Genomic DNA, 20,038 nt, shown 5'->3' on the forward strand with positions numbered 1-20,038 from the left:
GGTCCCGGCGCGGTTCCGCGGGGCTCCCCCCGCGCTGGGGGGGCGGTGGTACCGCCCGGCCCGTCCCCCCCCGCCCGTGCCCGCGGTGGTAGCGCCGGGGCGGGCGCGCGCGGCGGCCGGAGGTGCGTGAGGGGAGCGGGGGCGGACGGGGGGATTTGGGGGTTTGGGGGGATTTGGAGGGTCCATGTGTGACCCCGCGGGTCGCACCCGCCTGTTCCTCGCACTCCCCCCATGCCGAGGGTGCAGGGACATCCCCCCGGCGTGCTTCACACGCCCCCGGGACGGGCAAACCCCCCCGCAGGCCCTGTGGCTTCCCCAGGCCTGAACCCCCTCCCAGACCCTGACCCTGAACCCCCACCAGGCCGTGAACAACCTCCCCCTTGGCCCTGCAACCCCTCCCAAACACTGACCCCCCCTCCCCAAGCAATGAACTCTCCCCCCCCGCCATTCCGGCCCTTCAACCCCCTCCCAGACCCTGGAACTCTGTCCCACTGGCGATGAACCGCCCCCTCCCCAGGCCGTGCAGCGATCTTCCCTTCAGGCCCTGTAACCGCCTCCCCAACCGCTCAGACTTGTAATTACCCTGCCCCAGGCCCTGACCACCCCTTCCAGCCCTGAATAGCCCCTGACCCCCCTGCCCCACCTTGGCCCTGCAACCCAGATCATGATTCCCCCCCAGGCTGTGATCGCTCCCCCCATCACTTCTGACCCTGAACTCCCCCATCCAGACCATGACCCCCTCTCCTCCAGCCCTGAAACCTCCCCCCAACCTGTAACTCCCCCCCACCTCCAGACCATGAGCCCCCTCCCATCAGCCTTACAACCCCCTCCCAGACTGTGAATCCCCCTGGTCCATAAACCTCTCCCCTTCCAGCCCTGAACCTCCCCCGTCACTCTGCAACCCCCTCCCAGCCCCTGAACCCCCTCCCAGGCCGTGAGTCCCCCCACAGGCCGCACATCCCCCACCTCAGGGTTATACAACCAGGGCTTTGGTTCCCCCACCCACCCTTGAGGGGGCCACATTTGCTTCCCCCAAATCCAGGAGCCCTCCCAGGGCTGCACGGGTGACCCAGGGTGGTAAATCCTTTTTGCAGGTCACCAACCCCTCCCCAAATCTGCTGTGGGGTCTGGCACCATGTTTGGCTCATCCCGGGGCGGGGTCCGGGGGGGCCAGGACCAGTTCAGCTGGGAGGATGTGAAGACGGACAAACAGCGTGAGAACTACCTGGGTAAGGGCTGGTCCTGCCCAGACTCACCCTCCCTGCCCACCCCAGTGCGGTTTTGGGGGGCAGGTGGAGGTTTTGGGGTGCAGGTGGAGGTTTTTGGGGGTGTTTCTCCCCACAGGGAACTCGCTGATGGCGCCGGTGGGGCGCTGGCAGAAGGGGAAGGACCTGACCTGGTACGCCAAGGGCAAGAAGGACACGGCCCCGCCGTTATCCCGGGAGGAAGAGCTGGCTGCCGTCCGCCTGGCCGAGCAGGAGGCCATGATGGCAGCATTGTGAGTCCACACACCCCACACACACACCCCAAAAACAGGGGGTGCAAATCCTCTCCCTCACATGCATCACCCGCTTCTGTTTTTGTAGGGGCTACAAGAATGTGAAGAGGCAGCCCACGGGCCTCAGCAAGGAGGTAATGGGGGCAGTGTGTGTGTCCCCACACCCCTGGGGGGTGTCCCCTCCCCTTGGTTCTTTTTTGGGAGGGGGGACATGCCCAGGACACTCTTCCCCCTCCCCTTCCCACAGGACCTGGCTGAGGTTTGCAAACGGGAGGGCGCCGAGCGGGACGACAAGGACGTGGATCGGGTGGTGGGTTTGGGCAGCTCCAGGTATGGAGAGAGATGGGGGGGATCCCACACCCATTCCAGAGCAATCAGATTTTTTGATTTTACCTTTTTGAAGGTTTTTTTTGTGTGGTCTCTTCACAGTGGCAGTGCTGGCCGGGTGATGCTCTCCAAGGAGGACAAGGAGGCGGCCAAGATGGGGCTCTCTGTGTTCACGGTACAGCACTGGTTGTGTTGTCCTTGGGAGGTTAAAAAAGAGATGGAAAAAGGCAAAAAAATGGAATATTTTAATTTAAAATATTTAAATGTTTATTTAGAAACCAAACCTGGGCGTTGTAGCACGGAGACCTGCAGGAGCTCCCCATCTCCTGAGTTAATTTGTGGGGCTTTAATTTTTCTCCCAGATTGCATTTAATTTTATTTCATTTTTTTTCAAATTTAATTTTTAAAGGGTGGAAAAAATCCCTTTTTCTTGTCATTCAAAGCTATGGGCTCATGGACTTGCTCCCTATTTTTCCCCCCTCTCTCCAACCCTAGCACCAGAAAGTCTCCAGCAGCCCTGAGACATCTGGCTCCAGGAAGAAGCAGGAGAAGGAGGAGAAGGTGGAGGAGAAACGGTGAGTTTTCCCACTTTGGTAGGAAACCACCTGAAATGGCCTGGTTTTTGCAGGGAATATTTTGCAAAATGCTTCCATGGCTCCCTTTGGTATTGACTTTGTTCTGCATCTGCCTGAAAAACTCTGCTTTCCCCCCAAAACCTCTTTGTTGTTGTTTATTTCTGTGGGTTTCTCCTTGGCCAAGGGATATGGTGGGATGTGCCTGGAGGGAGGGATGAGGATGAGTTTTTGGAGGAGCCAGAGGGATGCACATTCTCAGTGCTTGATCTCTTCCCTGCAGACCAGAGAGCAACAAAAAATCCAAAAAGGAGAAAAAGAAGAAGAAAAAGAAGAAACACAAGAAGGAGAAGAAGAAAGACAAGGACAAGCATGCCAAGAAGGACACTGCCCCATCGTCGTCCGATTCTTCTCCAGACCGGGAAAAGAGGTATGGGCTGGGCTGGGGCTGAGCCCTGGTCTTGGGGCATCACTACTGGAAAATGGGATGAAGGATTTAGGAGAGCCACGTGGTCTGGCATTCCAAAATCCCTTTTTCACCTCCAGAATCACCTTGTTGGTGTCCCTGGTGTCACTCCCCCCTCTCTCCCTGCAGGCACCACCGAAGGAAAACACATCAGCACTCGGAGACATCGCGGCACGGCCGACGGCGGCACGACACGGATTCCTCTGGGAGCAGCAGGGATTCGGGGCGGCATTCCCGGCGGAGGCAGAGCCGGAGTAGGGACAGGGACAGCAGGGACAGGGACAGCCGCAGCCACCACCGGTCCCCGAGGCACAGGGGCAGGAAGAGGAGCAGGAGCAGGACCCCCCCGTCCCGCGGGGTCAGGCAGCGCCACGACACCAGCTCGGACTGAGAGGGATCCCGGGATCGTCCCAGGGAGATCCCACAGAGGATTTATATTTTTTAAGGTGGTTACATTAAAAAAGCTGCAGCTCTGCAGGTGCAGAGTCTGGCAAAGGGCATTAAGTTTGTGATGCCAGCAGCCCCTGCCCACCCCTGGGGGCAGCAGGTGCCTGGGCCCCTCCTCCTCACTCCCTGGATCCATCCATCCATCCAGGCAGGATTTAGCACAGATGCTGTGGGGTGGGGGCTGGTGCTGGGATGGTTCCAGCTGTGGTGCTGGAAATGCTGTGGATACCTCATGTCTGTGTACAGAGACTTTGAAAGAGATTATTATTATTATTATTATTACTATTACGTTTTTTATCTTCTTCCCCTGCCCTCGAGTGCCTGCCAGCACAGTGGTTGGAATAGAGTTTCTTTCCTTAAACATTCCCTACATTCACAGCTGCATGGAAGGGACCTTTTGGCTCATTCCTGTTCCACCCCCCTGCCATGGGTAGGGACTCCTTCCACTATCCCAGCTTGCTCCAAGCCCCATCCAACCTGGCCTTGGACACTTGAAATAATTCCTTGGCTGATAGGGAGATGGATGGGACCGGAGTGTCTTCCCCTGGCCACACGCACCCACCTCAGGGAGCAGCAAACTCTGTTTCCATCCAGGATTTAAACCCTCAAAACATGAGTATTTATGTCCTGGGTGCACTGAAAAAAGGCAGTTTCACATCAGTAAATAGGAACAGTGCTGTGAATGGGAAGGGGTTGTCCCGAGCAGCTCCGGAGCGTTGCTGGGTCCAGGGCCATGCCAAGCACAAGGGCCTCGTTTGTGTAATTAATGATGCAATTTAAGACAGGGAGGGTTTGTGTGTCTTGGTGGACAAAGGCCCAGCGGGATGGGGTGAGGAGCTGACAAAGCCCTTCTGTCCCACGTCCCTCCCCGGCCGTGAGCACGTGCTGGGCACGGGCAGCGGGAGAGGCTGCGGAGCGGGGGGATCCCTCGGGGATCCCCCACACCAAGAGGCTGTTTTGGGGGGTGACAAACTCCTGGCAGGGTCACAGGGCTGTTCCTCGTGGTCTGAGCAGCTCCAGATCCAGCCCAGGGATGGCAGGAGGAGTGGAGTGGCCCTGACCCCATGCACTCCCTGGCTGGGGGCTCTGACCCTACTGGTGCTCACCAGGCTGAGCTCGGGGTCACCCTCCTGGCATTTTTGGGGATCCTGGATGCAACTGGAGCCTGCTGGGAGCATCCCAGTGCAGGGCAGCGATGGGCATGGTGGAGCAGGGCTGTGCTTTGTGGGAACTCAGTGCTGGGAGCAAAAGCCTGGAAAGGGAACTGTGGGAGAGTGAAAACACCACAGGGAGCAGAGAAAGAAAAACCACAAATCCCCATGTCCTGTTCCTTCCACGGGCTCCTGCTTTCCCTGCCTTCATCTCCCAAGCAGAGGGGATGGATGCTCTGGGCAGAGCTGGACTCACAGCTCCACACGTGTCCCAGTGCCAGAGGTGCTGATGTGCCAAGCACGATGCCAGCGGGGCTGTGGCACAGCTGTCCTGGCTCAGGTCAGCTCTCCTGAGCTTTCTCCTGCCTCTCCTGTGTCACAGCTCTCCCCTCTTCCTGTTTCACACTCCGAGACCTGAGTAAAACAGTTTGAGAAATATGGATAACCCAAAACTGAGGGTGAAGGGGTGTGAAGGAGCCAGTCCCCACTGAAGGGCTGCTCACCCCAAAACCCTCCCTGCTCAGCTGCTGCACTGGTTCCTGGGGGGACCGGGCAGGATCATTTCCCCTGGGTGGCCAAAATTCCCAAGGGACCAGTCCAGCCCAGAGCAGAGGGCAGAGCACAGCTCCCGTAACATCAGCACATTCCCTGTGTTTTCCACAGCAAATTTTGTGCAGAGGAGCAGGATCCTATCCCAGCTGCCCCTTCACATTCAGTTCCCTCCCAGAGCAGGAACAGAGAGATGTCCTGCACTATTAGGGATGCAAAAATCCTGATTCAGAGCTTGACATTCCAAAGGGTGACCAGCCTGACTCCCAGGAGGTTTGGGATCCCCGTTTGCCCAGCAATGTTTACCCTTTTCAGCCACAGTCCCTGTTACCCATCCAGGACCCCAGGTTTGCCTGCTGGGAATTCACTCTCTAACCTGCACGACAGACCTTTCATCCTACAGCTTTCCAGCCTGTGTCCTGGGGAATCTGCTGCAGCTCCAGCCAGGAAAACAGCCGGCTCCTGGCCAGCAGCCCGAGCGTGACCATCCAGGAGAAGCTGCAGCTGACAGGGAAGGCAGGAGGATCAGCTGGGAGGAGGAGGAGGAGCTCTGTTCCAGATCCAGAGGGGACTGCAAAAGGGAAAAATGCAAAACAGAGAGTTTAGGAAGGCAGAATTCCTACTTTCCCCCCCAAAACTGCTAACTCACAGATCCTGTTATTAAATGGGATCAGCAGGAAGAACAATCTAATGAGGGAAGTGATGGGGCAACCAAAGAAGCTCAAGGGATCCCCTGAGGCAATGAAGTGACTCCAGCAGAGCCCAACTCCATCACCCACCACTTCACCTGCAGGATTCCAACTAGCAATGGTAACATTACTTGGGAAATACAGGAGATATCCTCAAATTTCCATGCAAACTGTGGCTGGGTTTGGATCCAGCACACGGCCCTGCACAAAGATGATACAAACAACACGATACCAGTGCAAGTTTCATGAAACTTTTTATTCAACAAGTATATCATGATTCTGCCAAGATGATCGAATGAACAGCAAGGCATAAAAAACATGAAATAGTTAAGAGATTTTATTCTAATAGCTTTAATTACAGTGCTTGTTTGTCGAAATGAAAACTGAAAACAAGTATACAAAACAGTTGATTACTAATTGTGTATTGAAAGCAATAAAGGTTTCCACAACACTAAATAAACCAGTTCTGATAGTTCCTCGAGTTAAAGTTTTAACAGCTCCAGCTTCTTCAGTGTTTATCAAAATACAAAAGAAAAGTAAAGAGGTCTTTTTTTTATTTTTCTGATGGCAAATCTGAACCTTGCAGTATGAGGGATGCCAAGGGTTTTCACACATATACAGATATGGGATTGTTCCAAAATGGGATTGAATACTTCTAGAGTGGAATGACTCTCCAAACTCTCATGCTTTTTGTTTGTTTGTTTGTTTTTCCTAGACACTATACATAGATGTTTGGTGTGTTTTTCATGGCAATTCTTACGTTAAGTACAGTACTTTCTGCCTATAGAGCTCAGGACTAGGACAGGCTGTGCATCCTGTGGAAAGGTTTTGCCTCCTGGAGTGGTTTACGCACAAGAAAAGTACAAAACACTTTTTGACAAATACGACAGGCTAAAAATGTCGACTTCTGGAAATGATTCAAGTCCAATGGAAACGAGAAATCTCACCTGAACCAAAAGTCAGATGTTTAGCATGAGTCTGCAAAGCTCATCTAAACCAGGCCCAGCAAATCTTTTAACAGTTGTCAACAAAGATGAGCACAGACTACGAGCTACGGAAAGAGCCAGAGATCTACCAGTCATGATCTGTTCGTTAAGCAGATGAAGCTAATTGGGTGTCAATCACTGCTTCACCCTTTCAAAAGAATCAAGAGTCACCACGTTAGAGCTGGAGCAGCAGAAGCGATGTCAAACGTTTGTGTGCTGAAGTGTTTTTACTTTTCCTTGTCTATTTAAAAAAATACAGAAGTCAGGTTAAAAACCAACCACCAAAATGGATCTCACAGATCTCACAACCCAACCGAGATCGAATTCAGCTCTACTGCACAAGGACCACTGGCAACCCTTTGTGTTATTAACCCAATTAAATCCCTTCCAGGTACTAAACAGTGACTTGATTCTTTACAATAAAAAAAGCTGAGTAATATTGCATAGGAGTACCAGAAACTGCCTCATTGGAAACAAAAACTATTTACATTAAATAAGAAACCTAACTGTTTTCAGGCTTGTATTTGCCACATTTACAGCATGATGCAATATATACTGTGACAAAAAAGAAATGAAAACAGCTTCCGGCACTCAATACCACAAAGTAGCACAGTTTGCCACATTAGAGTAAAGCGAAGGGCGAGTAGGAGGAAATAAGAGGGAGGGGGTGGAAAAAGAGGGAAGAGGAAGGTTTATGGTTTCATTTCTGGTTTCGGAGCTGATTGGACAACCAGTCCAGTCCTTCATAGAGACCATCTCCACTAGTGGCACAGGTTGCCTGGATGTACCAGTTCCTGTGACGAAGGGAATGCAGTCCAAGTTTGTCTGTGATTTCCGCTGCATTCATGGCGTTCGGCAGGTCCTGGGGGAAGGAACAACAGTCATTGTCGCCCCCACCCTTTGATCAGCAGCTTTAAAGGCATTAAAACCAAAACTAAGAGCTCTCAGAACTTCTCTTTCAGAAGAACTCAGTGCCTAGCTTTGATATTCAAGCTATTTCCCCTGTGCTGACACAAAAAGCCTCACAGGTTCAACACCACAATCAAAAGCAAATATTTTGGAATATTTCATAGGGAAGTGAGACAGATGATGCTTGGATCGAGTCATCAAGCCCTTCAGTGCTGATCCAAACCTGCTCACCATTCCAGGCCTGTTTCACCCACTTTCCACTCAGGAAATCTCTTCTCTGACTGCACTTATGATTTAAGATCAACTTTTATCCCAAATTACTACTCTGCTGAGCACAGAGTACAGCCCACCTGTTTACAGCCCACCTTTCCTGCTCCTAGACACAACTTACGGATTCTTCACCCTTCCCAGCTGAGCCTGTGCAATGATGAAGCAGGATGCTACACCTTCTTTACCTTTCCTGGTCATGTTTAAGGTCCTTGACATTTGGTTTAAGCTGCCAAGACCTTTACAAGCAATCAGAGGCAGAACTCTCAGCTCACAGGTCAACACAAGGACTTTAAAAGTCAGCCCAGTGCTTTCACCAACATCAGCAGAGCCCTCAAACACCCTCAGTGAAGGATTCAGCCATGTTCCAGCATTCCAGACTTCCTCTCTGCTTGGAGGAAGCTTGGGCAGGTGCTCTGCTTGAGCCACATCAACCTTAAAAATCAAACTGGGAGAATTTTTCCCTAAAACTGAAAATACAAGAAGTCCTATTAGCCAAGACTCTTTAGAAAAATGCTTCTTTCAGGTGAGAATTGAATGTATGGTTTGCTGCCTTCAATGCACCCAGATGGCCATTTACTGAGAATTTATCTATTATTACCCTGAGAACATGACTGTCCAGGTCAAAACCTGGCACCCATGAGCATTTTGTACATTTTCAAGAGTTCTTCCAGAAAGACCCCTTTTTTGGGCATACCTGTTTGTTAGCAAACACTAGTAGAACAGCATCTCTAAGCTCATCTTCTGCCAACATTCTCATGAGCTCTTCTCTGGCCTCGTTCACACGTTCTCTGTCATTGCTGTCAACCACAAAGATCAGACCTGGCAAGAAGGAAACAATCAGAATAAGCATTAATTTGAAGTTATTGACAAATGATGAATACATCTGGAGGGCAGAACTAAGCTGTGAAGAGAAAATAGTGCACAACAACCCAGTACAGATGAGAAAAACAGAGTTTTCTTATCACTGTGATGTCATGTCTGAGAGAAGGTCTGTTCTTGGTGAAAGCTGGTGAAAACTGGTGTTAGTTTGTGTTTGTGCTTTTGGAACTTGGGTGCTTCCTCTACATAACCACTTGGTATTTTCCAGGGAGCAGCAACTCTTGGAGCCCTGTGACAGGACTCAAAGACAGGCACATTACAAAGGCACAGCAATGAAATAAGTGACAGGCTCTCAGTTCCTGGGGCTGCAGAGCCTGTAGTAAAGACTCTGCTTTGAAGTGAGGGCAGAGAGCTGTGACTCCTGACAGAAGGAAAGCAAACTTCTGAGCTCCCTCTGAGTCACAAGGACAAGGAAGACTGGTTTCTGGATTTCCTCCTATCCCTCTTTGAACCTGCAGTGGCTTAAGAGAAGAGCCAGAGCAGCACACAAACACACCCTTTTATAATAATAATAAATATTTCCATTCCCCTTGTGAGAAACTTGCAAAATTATCTAAATAAGGGCATTAAAAAAACCCCAAACATTTAGATTGTGGAAAGCTGTGATTTAAGTGTAAGACTCACCTTGTGTGTTCTGGAAATAATGGCGCCAGAGGGGTCTGATCTTGTCCTGGCCGCCCACGTCCCACACTGTGAAGCTGATGTTCTTGTATTCTACTGTTTCCACATTGAAACCTAAAATAGAAATGGTGGCATAAAATCTCAGTTAAACATAGCTGGCCTATTGTATTTAGCAAGTCACACTCAGAATGTCATCATTTAAAAGAGTTATCTTAAAATTGAAATTAGTTTAAATGAGCAGAGTTCTGCAGCAAAGCTCCCAAAGCAGGAAAACGTGGGTTGTCTGGGACTCCCACCATCACCCCACACCAATGAACAGCTCCAATTGCTACCTGAGAGCCACAAAATGCAGAGCAAACTGTGTTGCTTTGAAAAATAAAAAACCCAGGGCTTCAAGAACTGCAAATCAGGTCTCTGATCGCACTCCAAAAAAAATAAAAATAAAAGAAGGTGTCACCCTTTGCTTCTCAGTCTAATTTACATGATGCCACAACTCACTTGGGAGACAAACTGCTCTACTGTGGCTCATGAAGGTTCGTTCCACAAGTGACTGACAGAGGGGATGGAGTGAAAGAGCTGCCACATAATCCCCTGCCATGGTAGAACATTTGGCTGTGCCACCTTCACCCCACGGCTTTGGCAAGTGTTCGTTCTGCCAGACAAGCTTAAACCAGGAGTGGCAGCTGAGATCAGACACTGCTGCAAACAGTAAGACCCAAATCTCAAAGCAACCAGCCATAGAAACGTGAAAGTCTTACCTATAGTAGGAATAGTAGTTACTATTTCACCAAGTTTAAGTTTGTACAAAATAGTTGTCTTTCCTGCAGCATCCAGGCCAACCATTAGAATACGCATTTCTTTTTTGCCAAAAAGGCCTTTGAAGAGGTTTGCAAAAATATTTCCCATGGTTGAGATATGTTCTCACTGGCCAGTGAAGTCTGGAGGGAAAAGATCAGAGTGTCACTCAGGAGTTCCCGACAGCTGTGCTCTGACCAGGGCATAGAAACCCACAAAAACCCAAGCAAGAGATAACCTGAATCCTTTACAGACAGCCCAGACACAACTGTACATGATTTTCTCCCATACTGAAAGCAACACAAAAATTAAGATATGCCAAAAGTTAGTGCTCATGAAACAACCTGGCTTTGAGTGCTTTAAATATTTCAAATATTCTTTCAGAGGTTTTACCATTAAATGCTGTTCTCAAGCTCTGTCTTGCAAAATTCACACAACTGACCACTTGAGGTGCTTTCTCCCCCATTGTTATGGGATAATTTATCTGCAGCCAAAGTGTCACTATTAAACTCTTTCTAACTGATCTGCAGATAACAGCTTTTGCTTAGCACAGCAATAGCTGGTGCCCCTTTTGTGAAGGGAACTGGGAATATGGTTTGCATTCTCTCCTACTCAGAACAGTTTCCTTCCTCCCCAGCCCTGAGGAAATGGCCAGGGAGCAGCACAAACACAGGGCAGTGTTGCTTCCACCAACATCAGGGGAAAACCTCCTGGAGGAAGCAAATCTGCATTTAATCAAACCTAACTATCGAAAATTAACAGCTCCATTAAAAGAGCAGGTTCAGGAATGAACGTTCCTTCCTCCCCAGCCTGGGTGATTACAGTGATTAACGTCAGCACAAGCTTCCTGTTTGGGGATCCAGAAACTGCCTCCACTCCAGCCCTCAGACTTCCCCGAGCCTTTGGGATGGGACTCACTCCACACAAATTTCCCCCTTTTCCAAACTTGCTCCTGCACAGTTTATAGAGAGTTTGAAATCACCAAAAGAACTAATATTCTGCTCATATAAGGCATGAAAAAGCAGCCTGGAAGCTTCACAGAGTCGTTACAGGGTGATAGGGACGGTTCACACCTTCTCTGCTGCTCTTGGGTGTCAGTTCAAAAAGACACTGAGCCCAACTGAAAATTCAAGTTTCAGACACAAGATACACACACAAGACATGTAACATTCAAAGAATGAACTTCCTGTAAACCAAATCACACCATTTAAAGCACAGTATGAAGTTTGAGCCATCTCTGGACCATAGTCTGTATTTCATGATGAAGCTGTGCTCGAAGCAAAACTCTCACTAGAAATAACACTTTGCAGAGTATCTGTTTAAGACCATTTAACCAAGCTTTGGGTTGAAAAGCACACCACAACAAAAACCTCATCCTGCTCTGTTTAGCTCTGTCCTAGGGATGTCTGAACCTTCCCTACTCCACACTGGGAAAGGTCTAAGCAGCTCTGCCCTCCTCAGGAAGCTTTGCTGGACACAATTTTTAACCCAAAAGTTAAATGCTGTAACATTAACCCAGTCACATGTCCAAGCACAGTCAGCTCCACAGGGAAGTTCAGAGTCCACTCCAGAGTTCCTGAATGACATCAACCACCACGTCAACCTGCTGAAGCAACTCGAGTCAAAGAGTCATTTATTTTATAGGACTGAAGTTCAACACGACCAAAACTTTAAAACTAAACTCCTGCCCAAACCAGACAGGGCAGCCTGGGGATTTAAATCAAACAGGAGGTTTAAAAGTTCTATGATTCCACCATTTCCTTCACATTTCTGCAGCACAACCATGGACATTCCACTCCCACTGGAATATATGGGGGCTGTATAAACAGGAAAGTTAACTAGGAAGCAGAGAAAACAGTTTTCCTGGAGTGCCCCTTTCTCCAGCTCACTCACCCAGCAGGGAATCTCCCAGCCCAGCCCAGAGCAGCAGCTCTCCCCGGGCTGGAGGGGAGGGAGCTGTAAAGCTTTCCTTTGTCTGGCTGCTCATGCCACCTCTATCTTCTGCTTCATCTGCAAAGCAACAGCCAGGCCTGAACTGTAACCTTTTACCAGAGCTCTGGTAACTCTTCAGAACGAGTGTGTGAGCTTTTGTGGCCAGAGAACCTTACAAAGAATGCCTTTCTTCTGTTTCTGCGTGTTTAAAAGCATAACAGGTTATCAAACGCTTGGATTGAGCACAGTAATTGGGTAACCAAGCAAAATCCTGTCATTTATATCCATGATGTCTTTCCATGCCCTGGAGAAGTCCCAGGCTGCTGGACAAGTTGCTTATGCTTGGCACCAACAGCAGTGAATCCCGTTAGATCCTTGTTTTCCTGGCAGCTGTTTCCAGGTCAAGTCTGCCCTTTGCCACTGAAGCTGCTTTTATACTACCCATCCTCCCCCCTATTTTTACTTTCTGTGAAGAATAAGAAGCTAAGATACAGTTAAGCACTTGGGCTCCATTTCCCTCTCGTTCTCTTCCACATTCCTGCTATCCAAACCACTTCTGTAACTTATTTGGTACTTCAGGGTAGGTGGCATTACAGAAAGTCCCATTTATTTTTATAGGCAGCACAGTGGCGTTTACAGCCCACCCACCCCTGGCAACACGAGTGTGTTTAGATGTTGACTAAAAAAGTAATTGAATCACTGCTAAAAGAAAAATACCAGGAGAAATCCACCCACAGAACTCCCACAAACTGTTGTGGTTCCCACTGGTGACTTGTTGGATGTGGTTGGGACAAAGGAGAGGGGTCACCCTCTGCCCAGCAGTCGGTCCCAGTCATCTATTCCCACAGAAAGGAAATCACTGCCATGGTTTGTGCTGCACACTCCTGTCCCTGCAGTGTCACACAGAAAGGAAATCACTGCCATGGTTTGTGCTGCACACTCCTGTCCCTGCAGTGTCACACAGAAAGGAAATCACTGCCATGGTTTGTGTTCCACACTCCTGTCCCTGCAGTGTCACACACAGACGCTGCCACAGCACAAACTGCCCTGACAGCCCAGAGCTGCTTCCCAGCACTTCACTGCCTGTTAATGCAGCTCAGCTGAGGGATCACGGGATCCCACTGCACTCCAGGGTTAAACTTTAATTCTCATTTCACCCACTGCTTGGACAGCCTCAAAATAACAGGAAAGACTCTTTTAAATTAACAAAAAAAAAAAAAATCCTGTCATTTTTCAGGCATCTTCAACCTTTGCAGTCTATATCACAGCTCGCCAATATTCCAAACTGAAGCTGAACTTCCTCTTTCCCTCCACCCAAATGTTGTCTGTAGTTGCCACCCTGATCATTTTTGAGTAAAATTCCTGAAAACATAAAAGACTACGGCTTGTGAGCTGCTTGTAGGTACTTGAGCACATCCTCAAAAGAGGGATCCATCAGGCTAAGCGGGGAGATTTGCGTATGAAAGGCAACATTTAAATAAACAACACGGAGTGTTTTCCCAGGACTCTGTGTTTTCCCTCAGCACAACTTCACCTCTAGAAACGGCAGCTCGGCACCCCTCCCCAAGCCCAGATCACCCCAAATCTGAGCTGTCCGGGTGATTAGTTTCTCCCCGAAGCACTTTAACACACTCCACTCCAGCCCAGCCGCAGTAAAAACCTGTCGGGCAGGTTCGGCTGAGATACAATGTACCATTGGTAAAGGGCAAGCCAGGCGTTCAATGGATAAGTTACAGTGTCATTTCAGGAAACAAAGTATTTTCAGCCTCTTTTTTTTTTTTAGTAAGCGATACATTTAGATAAGCGATTAGGAGAACAGGCAGCCTTTTGCAGAGAGGCTCGGTGTAATGAGTTAAAAATGAATGAGTGTCTGAAACAGCAGCGGCCTGGTGGTTGTTAAAAGTGATACGGCCCAGGAGGAGAAGCAGCATTTGCTTTTATTAATTGTAGGTGGTTAGAAGGAGAGCTCTGAGGAATAACTCGGGGCCAAAGAGCATTGAACACTTAATCATCCGCAGCATTTTATAGTTAAATGTCTGTGAGTGCATTTTAATGTCACTTAGTTCGGGCTGCTGATCAGGAGGAGTCAAATGTGCTGCCTGACCTCTGAAGTTTTGGGGTGAGCCCACAGGAGTATGATCAGAAGGGTTATGCAGGTCATCAAAGAGTACAACACACCTTGACATTTCCACAGAAACTTCATTTTACACCTCTGGAAAAGTGCTTCTCACATAGAGATTTAACTTCCTTGAGCCATGATTTCATCCGGGTTTAACCAGTTCTTTAAATGGAATCACAGAATCATAAAATCACAGATTTTATGGTTGGAAAAGACCTCCAGAATCATTGAGCCCAAACTTTGATCGACTACAAACAAAATCAGAGGCTCAGGCAGAGGATGCCAATTCAGTCAAATTACCCTGCAGTAGAGAAATACATTTATTTCACTGCTCTGTACCAGCACTGAGCACATAAAGCTCCCACAGTGCAAAAATAATGCTCCAAACTCTGCAGGTGTTATAACCAAACCTGGTGGGCCCGAGCATTTTGGCAGCTGGAAAATCCCAGCAGCCATGAAGATGGCAGGGGTTGGAACAACACCATCTGTAAGGTCCCTTCCAACCCAAACCATTCCAGGATTTTATGATTCCCTGATAGGATCAGTCAAGGAAAGCTCCCTTGTCTGTCCCTCCCCTCACACACTGAGACCCAGAGGTACAGAGGGCATTTGTTGTCTCTGGGAGCTGTTCTGCCTCCCTGGGACCTTCATATCATGTTTGACAAAATATTAAAGCACAAGCTAACCCCCCCCAACAGCTGCAGATTTACCAAAAAGCTGTTTCTCAGCAGCTTTCTGCACCTTATCCTGTTTGCTTGGACACCTCTGGCAAGTAAAACTGGTGTGTTTATGAAGACAAAGGATTTACTGCCAAAATACATCTCTATTTAAAGGAAAAACTACTTGACATTGGCCTAAGCATTAATTCCATGTCTTAAAACAGTTAGAAAAAACCCAAACCCTTAATTCCTTTTTATCAGTCACAGGGGAACAAAAATTCATCAGTTTGTTCCTTCACAGAACTATTGATTTGAAATGCAGTCAGTTCTCATTAGCTGCCCTGTATCATATTTTTTAATTCACAGCATTCTAGAAGGTTTTAGATTAAATTGGCAGGAGAAGTAAAACATTCCTACAAGAGATCACCAAACCAATGTGTAAATAAGGAGTGAGAAAGTGTTTGTTTTTTTTTTTTTAAAAGAAGACACCCAACCCCAACAGCTGTTCCTGGTGTTACATGCAAGAACAACTGGCAAATAATTCCAAGTGCAAATCTAACTCGGCAGCTTGTTCTCCACAATGTAAAGTGTGATTTAAAAGAGAATGTGAGAAGTGATCCAACGAGAACAGCACACTGCCAAAATTTAGGAATTATCCAGAGCCCCAGTGTTCACACCCCCACTCAGCAGGAAGAGCCTTCAGCACTTGTTCTTTTAAACTTGGACTAATTTCTTTACAGATTAAAGTGCTCTGTTACAGCAAATTTTGAAAAATGCTCTAGATCACAACACCTCTTTATACACAGCCAGGATGGCCCAATACACTGTTCCAATACAGATACATTCAACTATTTTTAGAAGTTGTTTACTGGCCTTCCACATCTGATATCCCAAGAGATGACTATTTATCAACCCAAACTCTTTCACTTGGGGGCCTTGACACTGAAATTTACTGTAATTTTGATTTATTTTAGACCATACTAACATCACTAGGCACAGACCAGGTGTAAAATGTAAGAGCTAGCTAACAAGCAGGTTCTTTGTTCACCAGGTGATTGTCCTGCACTTAAACACCATCATAATAAAGGGGATGGCAAGAACCTCTTCATTAATAGTAAGTTCCAACTCCTTTATAATTTTAATTATTAGTTGGAGGAGTATTGGAGATCAACATTGACCACTGCAACAATTTCCCACCAGAAACTGGTGTTTCTGCCAAGCCTGAGATGGAAAAAGTGTCCTGAAGGATCATGACCTTGTTATTTGAGTTTCAGGGGAGGTCAGAGGAAAGGTACCAGCACTGAACCATCATGTGAAATACCAGTTAAAGATCCATAATGGCAATTGCATCTAAAGAGGAATAATTTGGGTTTGGCCACCAAAGGCTTGCAGGGATCAACCAAAAAGCCTCCAAAAGCATCTGCAGGTTCGAGGCAGATGGAGGACATGCCACCCCCAAGTGAGCAGCCAGGGGAAAGGAAATCTCCTGCTGCAGCACCTTCATTTAACCCAAGCAGGTTGAACTGCTTGCTGTTCACCCAGATCCTGCATTTTCCACGTGCTCTAACATTCCCTTGAGAGAACTGGGAATGGAGTGGCAGGAAAACAGAAAACAGTTCCACTCACAAGATCAAAACAAGGACAAAAGAGCATATTTTCCTTTGGGGTCATGCCTATTTCTCAGACACAAGAACTCTCTCCTAAAATAGTGGTCAGAATAAAAAGTCAGTATCAAAGAGAGAGGGTTGCTTGGCTCGATACTCAAACCCCAAGAGTTATTCCCTTATTCTCACCTTCAAGCAGGGAAAACAAACTCTTGCTGTTTCAGCACAAAATCTCCAACTATTTTAAGTAGTTCCACACCACCAGAACTCAACAGCACACCAACCAGCCCACGGGAAAAACATGGATCTGGTCTGAGATATATTTTACTTAAAGGACAGGCAGACAGGTGGAAAAGCACAGAGGGAGACACATCCATCACCCTCCTGTAGCTGCTCAGGAAATAACGTGGTGCCAACAATGCAGTTGTGACACCTTGTGCCTTTGTGCTCACCAGTTTAACACTGGGCACACTGGTGTGAGAACTGGGCATGACAAAGAATATCTTTTCAGATAAATATCGAGTTGTTTTTGTGAGGCTGAGCTGTTCCTGAGTTAAAAAACCTTCAGTTTTAAGCCAAATATCCTGTTATTCATTCCTGGTAACTGGGCACTAAGTCAACATTTACAGTCATAGTAGAAATGGCAAGAACTCACACAGGAGCTCCAGAAACGAAACTGGGGTTTGGTTTGGGGGAAAATGTCATGGCAGAGCCTGCACAGGGAGCTGGGAGGGAACAGGAGCTGTGTTAGAGCTTCATCAGAACTGAAACCTCAGCAGAAGTAGCAGCACAGCCCCCGACCTTTGTGCGTGTTAAAAACGAGGAATAAAATGGGACCCTCGCAAGCAGAAAGACAAAAATGCTGAATAACACAGAAAAACAGCTGCTGTAGTAGGAAGCTGATTATAAACTTCTTTACTCATCAGTTAAAGAAAAGGAATAATGGCTGAGGATGGCACCAGCCCCGACACAAGCTCTGTAGCATTCCAGGAGCAAAACTTCCAAGAGATTTCTAAAAGAAAGAAAATCGGAACTATTCCTTTTTGGATAAAATTAACTTGTGTTCACCGAATTTATCCACTGTAAATCTTTAAAAATAAAAGGCTGTTTTAGGACTAAAAGCTGCTGGGATGTGTAAAGGTGGTTTCTTAAACTTCACCACCGCAGATTTAAATGGGATCTTGGGCTGTGAGCTTTTCCTCCTTCCCCCAATTCATGTCACCAATGGCTTATCTGATAATTACCTGTGCAAATGCTGCTGCTCAGAGCAGCTGGAGCACAATTTGGAGAATTACCAGGACTAAAATCCAGCCCCTACTCCCACACACACTTGGTTTGCCTTGGAAAAGCTGTGACTGGTCCTTCCCCCTCCTCTTGGTCAGCGTGAGTAACACTCACAGGGAACTCAGCACCCAGCACTGCTCCTGCCCAGTCCCTTCCACATTCCAGCTGTTTCACAACCAGGAAACCTTAAAAAAAACCAATCAGTGAAAGCCACATTCGGGTGTTTGGCTTTGTAACAGGATTTACATCACAGACACGAAGGGTTCTGGGTGGACACAGCTCTGTCTGAGCCATTTTCTGAGCCATTTTTGCTCCTGATGTTCTACCTTGGGAGAAGCACCAATAAACCTGGCAAAGCAGCTGAGTTGGAGCCGAAGAGGTTCAGGTGAGGCGAGTTTCCTCACCCTTTCACCCACTGCAATTACTCCAGCAGGGAGAGCAGCCCAACAGGGCTCTCCAGCATTGCAGATGTGTTTGGGACAGAGGAAATCAGTGCATCAAACCCCCTAACTTTCCCTTCAGAGAACCCCTTCATCCATAAGGCTGCACTTCTACTTTATTCAGTTGTAAACCCCATGAATAAAAGCAAAATAGCAGTCCCCCAGTTCGGCCACACTTCCTTTTTTTTTCTTTTTTTTTTCCTACAGAAATGCTCCAAATCAGCAGTAAAAATAGCAGTAACGATCTTGCTGAATGACCTTGGAAAATCCACCTTTGCCTCGATTTCTCTGCCTGAAAAATAAGGTTAATGGAATACCCTGCAAAGGGGTGCCGTGAGCCTCGCGAGACAAAGCTCAAAGTATCAGACAAATAGCCGGAATTTTCGTTATTGACAAAGCCACAGTTTCGACACCAGACCTCTGGTTGAGGGCTCTAATCAACACGTGGAATTTGCTTTGGCAAAGAGCAGGGCGGCAAAGCCACAAGGTCAATGTCAAACACATCAACATTTGGGCAGTTTTAGGACCCGACACGGAGTTTTCAGCCGCTCTCTGCCGGGGCAGAGCTGGGCTATCGCTTCATCCCCCGCAGGTTTATCAGCCCCAAGTATCGCGTTCGGCACTCGCAGGGGCAGGACGGAGTATTTTCAGACAGAATATAATATCCTCCCACCGGCAGCAGGGAAAGCTGATCTCCCAGACCGCCAGCCCCGAGCCACGGCAGGCAAACAAAGCTGTCTGCTCCAGGATAAAGCTCCAACTCCTCGGCCCGGCAGAAACACCAACTCAGCAGCCAAGGGCTTAGAGGGAGGAAAAAAAAAAAACAATCTCTGCGCCCCACGAGCTTCCCCCAAGGCTCATTTCCCCCTCCAGAAGAGGGTTTCAGGGGGCACAGGGAAAAGGAGGAAATGCCTCTCCCTGCTCCTCGGAGCCGTCCCCGGGCGGGGCAGAGGCCGGAATGAGCGAGTTTGGGGAAGGGAGGACGAGCCCATCCCGTCTAATCCCATCGCTAGAGGGAGCGGGGCCTTGTGCAGCTGCTGGCGAGCCGGAGCGATCCCCCCTTCCCACAGTATATCTATCCCACCCATCCAGCAGGGAAGCGAAAGGCCCGACATCACCTTCCCCCCCCATCCCAGGACCCCCAAAGGCGTGAGGGGCGCCGCTCCCGGGGGCCTCCGGTGCTGTGGGGGAAGAAGGAATGAGAAGGAAAAAACAAGGAACGAGAAAGAAGAAGAAAAGAAAGAGTGAGGAGGGAAAACGAAGGAAGGAGAAAGAATGATAGGGAAAGAGCCGCCCGGCCTCGCTCCCTCAGCGCCCGCCGCCGCCTCTCCTCAGCGCCAAGGCCGCAGGGCGCGGGCGGGGGCGCAGCGCGGCGGGCGGGAGGCGGGGAGGGGGAAAGGGCTCGAAGGGAGGGCGAAGGGGAAGGCGCCAGCGAACTCACCGGCGTCGTGCGGAGGCGCGGTGCGGTGCGTGTGGCTGCGCTCGGACGGTCCCGCTCGGCCCGGCCGCGATCCGCCCTGGAGCACAAGATGGCGGCGTGAGGGGCCACGTCAGTGCCCGCCCCGCGCGCGGCACCGCGGGAAGGCGATGGGGGCGGGGCCTGAGGGGGGCGGGGCCACGGCGGGAGCGACGGCAATGTCGAGGTGTGGGCGTGGCCTGTATGGGAGTGGGCGTGGTTTAGACGGGAGAGTGGGCGTGGCCACTGCAGGGAGCGACGGTGCGGGGAAGGGGCGGTGGGCGTGGCCCGTTGTTTGGGGGCGTGGTCTTATGTGTGGCCACGCCCATCCCGCGCCGGCGCGTGTCAGGATGGGAAGCGCGGGGAGCGCGGGACCGGGACCCGC

The 20,038-nt window shown here is 49.1% G+C and overlaps 2 protein-coding genes across 3 annotated transcripts; one reads left to right on the forward strand and one right to left on the reverse strand.

Moving 5' to 3' along the window:
- Positions 1-71: 71 nt before the first annotated feature.
- On the forward strand, positions 72-3,592 carry CUNH1orf35 (chromosome unknown C1orf35 homolog). Of its 2 annotated transcripts, none has more exons than XM_051768404.1 (9): positions 72-122; positions 1,095-1,229; positions 1,345-1,498; positions 1,587-1,632; positions 1,746-1,828; positions 1,928-2,000; positions 2,321-2,400; positions 2,681-2,827; positions 2,993-3,592. In XM_051768404.1, exons 2-9 carry the CDS (start codon positions 1,136-1,138, stop codon positions 3,252-3,254), a joined length of 939 nt encoding a protein of 312 aa, XP_051624364.1. In that variant the 5' UTR covers positions 72-122; positions 1,095-1,135; the 3' UTR covers positions 3,255-3,592. The 2 variants fall into 2 exon arrangements, with proteins under 2 accessions (XP_051624364.1, XP_051624365.1); XM_051768405.1 differs by lacking the exon at positions 72-122 and adding an exon at positions 426-574.
- Positions 3,593-5,940: 2,348 nt separating this feature from the next.
- Positions 5,941-19,790, reverse strand: ARF1 (ADP ribosylation factor 1). The gene is made up of 5 exons (XM_051768426.1): positions 19,639-19,790; positions 10,123-10,302; positions 9,368-9,478; positions 8,559-8,683; positions 5,941-7,547 (listed from the first exon to the last, which is right to left on the reverse strand). The coding sequence occupies exons 2-5, from the start codon at positions 10,268-10,270 to the stop codon at positions 7,386-7,388; spliced, it is 546 nt and encodes a 181-aa protein (XP_051624386.1). The 5' UTR covers positions 10,271-10,302; positions 19,639-19,790; the 3' UTR covers positions 5,941-7,385.
- Between the last annotated feature and the right edge of the window lie 248 nt (positions 19,791-20,038).

The sequence above is a fragment of the Manacus candei genome, unplaced genomic scaffold, assembly GCF_025592945.1.
Source record: "Manacus candei isolate 608988 ecotype Guabito, Panama unplaced genomic scaffold, ASM2559294v1 h1tg000094l, whole genome shotgun sequence".
NCBI lineage: Eukaryota > Metazoa > Chordata > Aves > Passeriformes > Pipridae > Manacus > Manacus candei.

Excerpts from the sequence above, each read along its gene's own strand:
- CUNH1orf35 (XM_051768404.1), top strand. The coding sequence starts at position 1,136 with ATGTTTGGCTCATCCCGGGGCGGGGTCCGGGGGGGCCAGGACCAGTTC. Across the intron at positions 1,499-1,586 it reads GAGGCCATGATGGCAGCATT|GGGCTACAAGAATGTGAAGA; the intron begins GTGAGTCCACAC and ends CTGTTTTTGTAG. Across the intron at positions 2,401-2,680 it reads GAGAAGGTGGAGGAGAAACG|ACCAGAGAGCAACAAAAAAT; the intron begins GTGAGTTTTCCC and ends TCTTCCCTGCAG.
- ARF1 (XM_051768426.1), bottom strand. The coding sequence starts at position 10,270 with ATGGGAAATATTTTTGCAAACCTCTTCAAAGGCCTTTTTGGCAAAAAA. Across the intron at positions 9,479-10,122 it reads AACTACTATTCCTACTATAG|GTTTCAATGTGGAAACAGTA; the intron begins GTAAGACTTTCA and ends TTTCTATTTTAG. Across the intron at positions 7,548-8,558 it reads TAGTGTTTGCTAACAAACAG|GACCTGCCGAACGCCATGAA; the intron begins GTATGCCCAAAA and ends TCCTTCCCCCAG.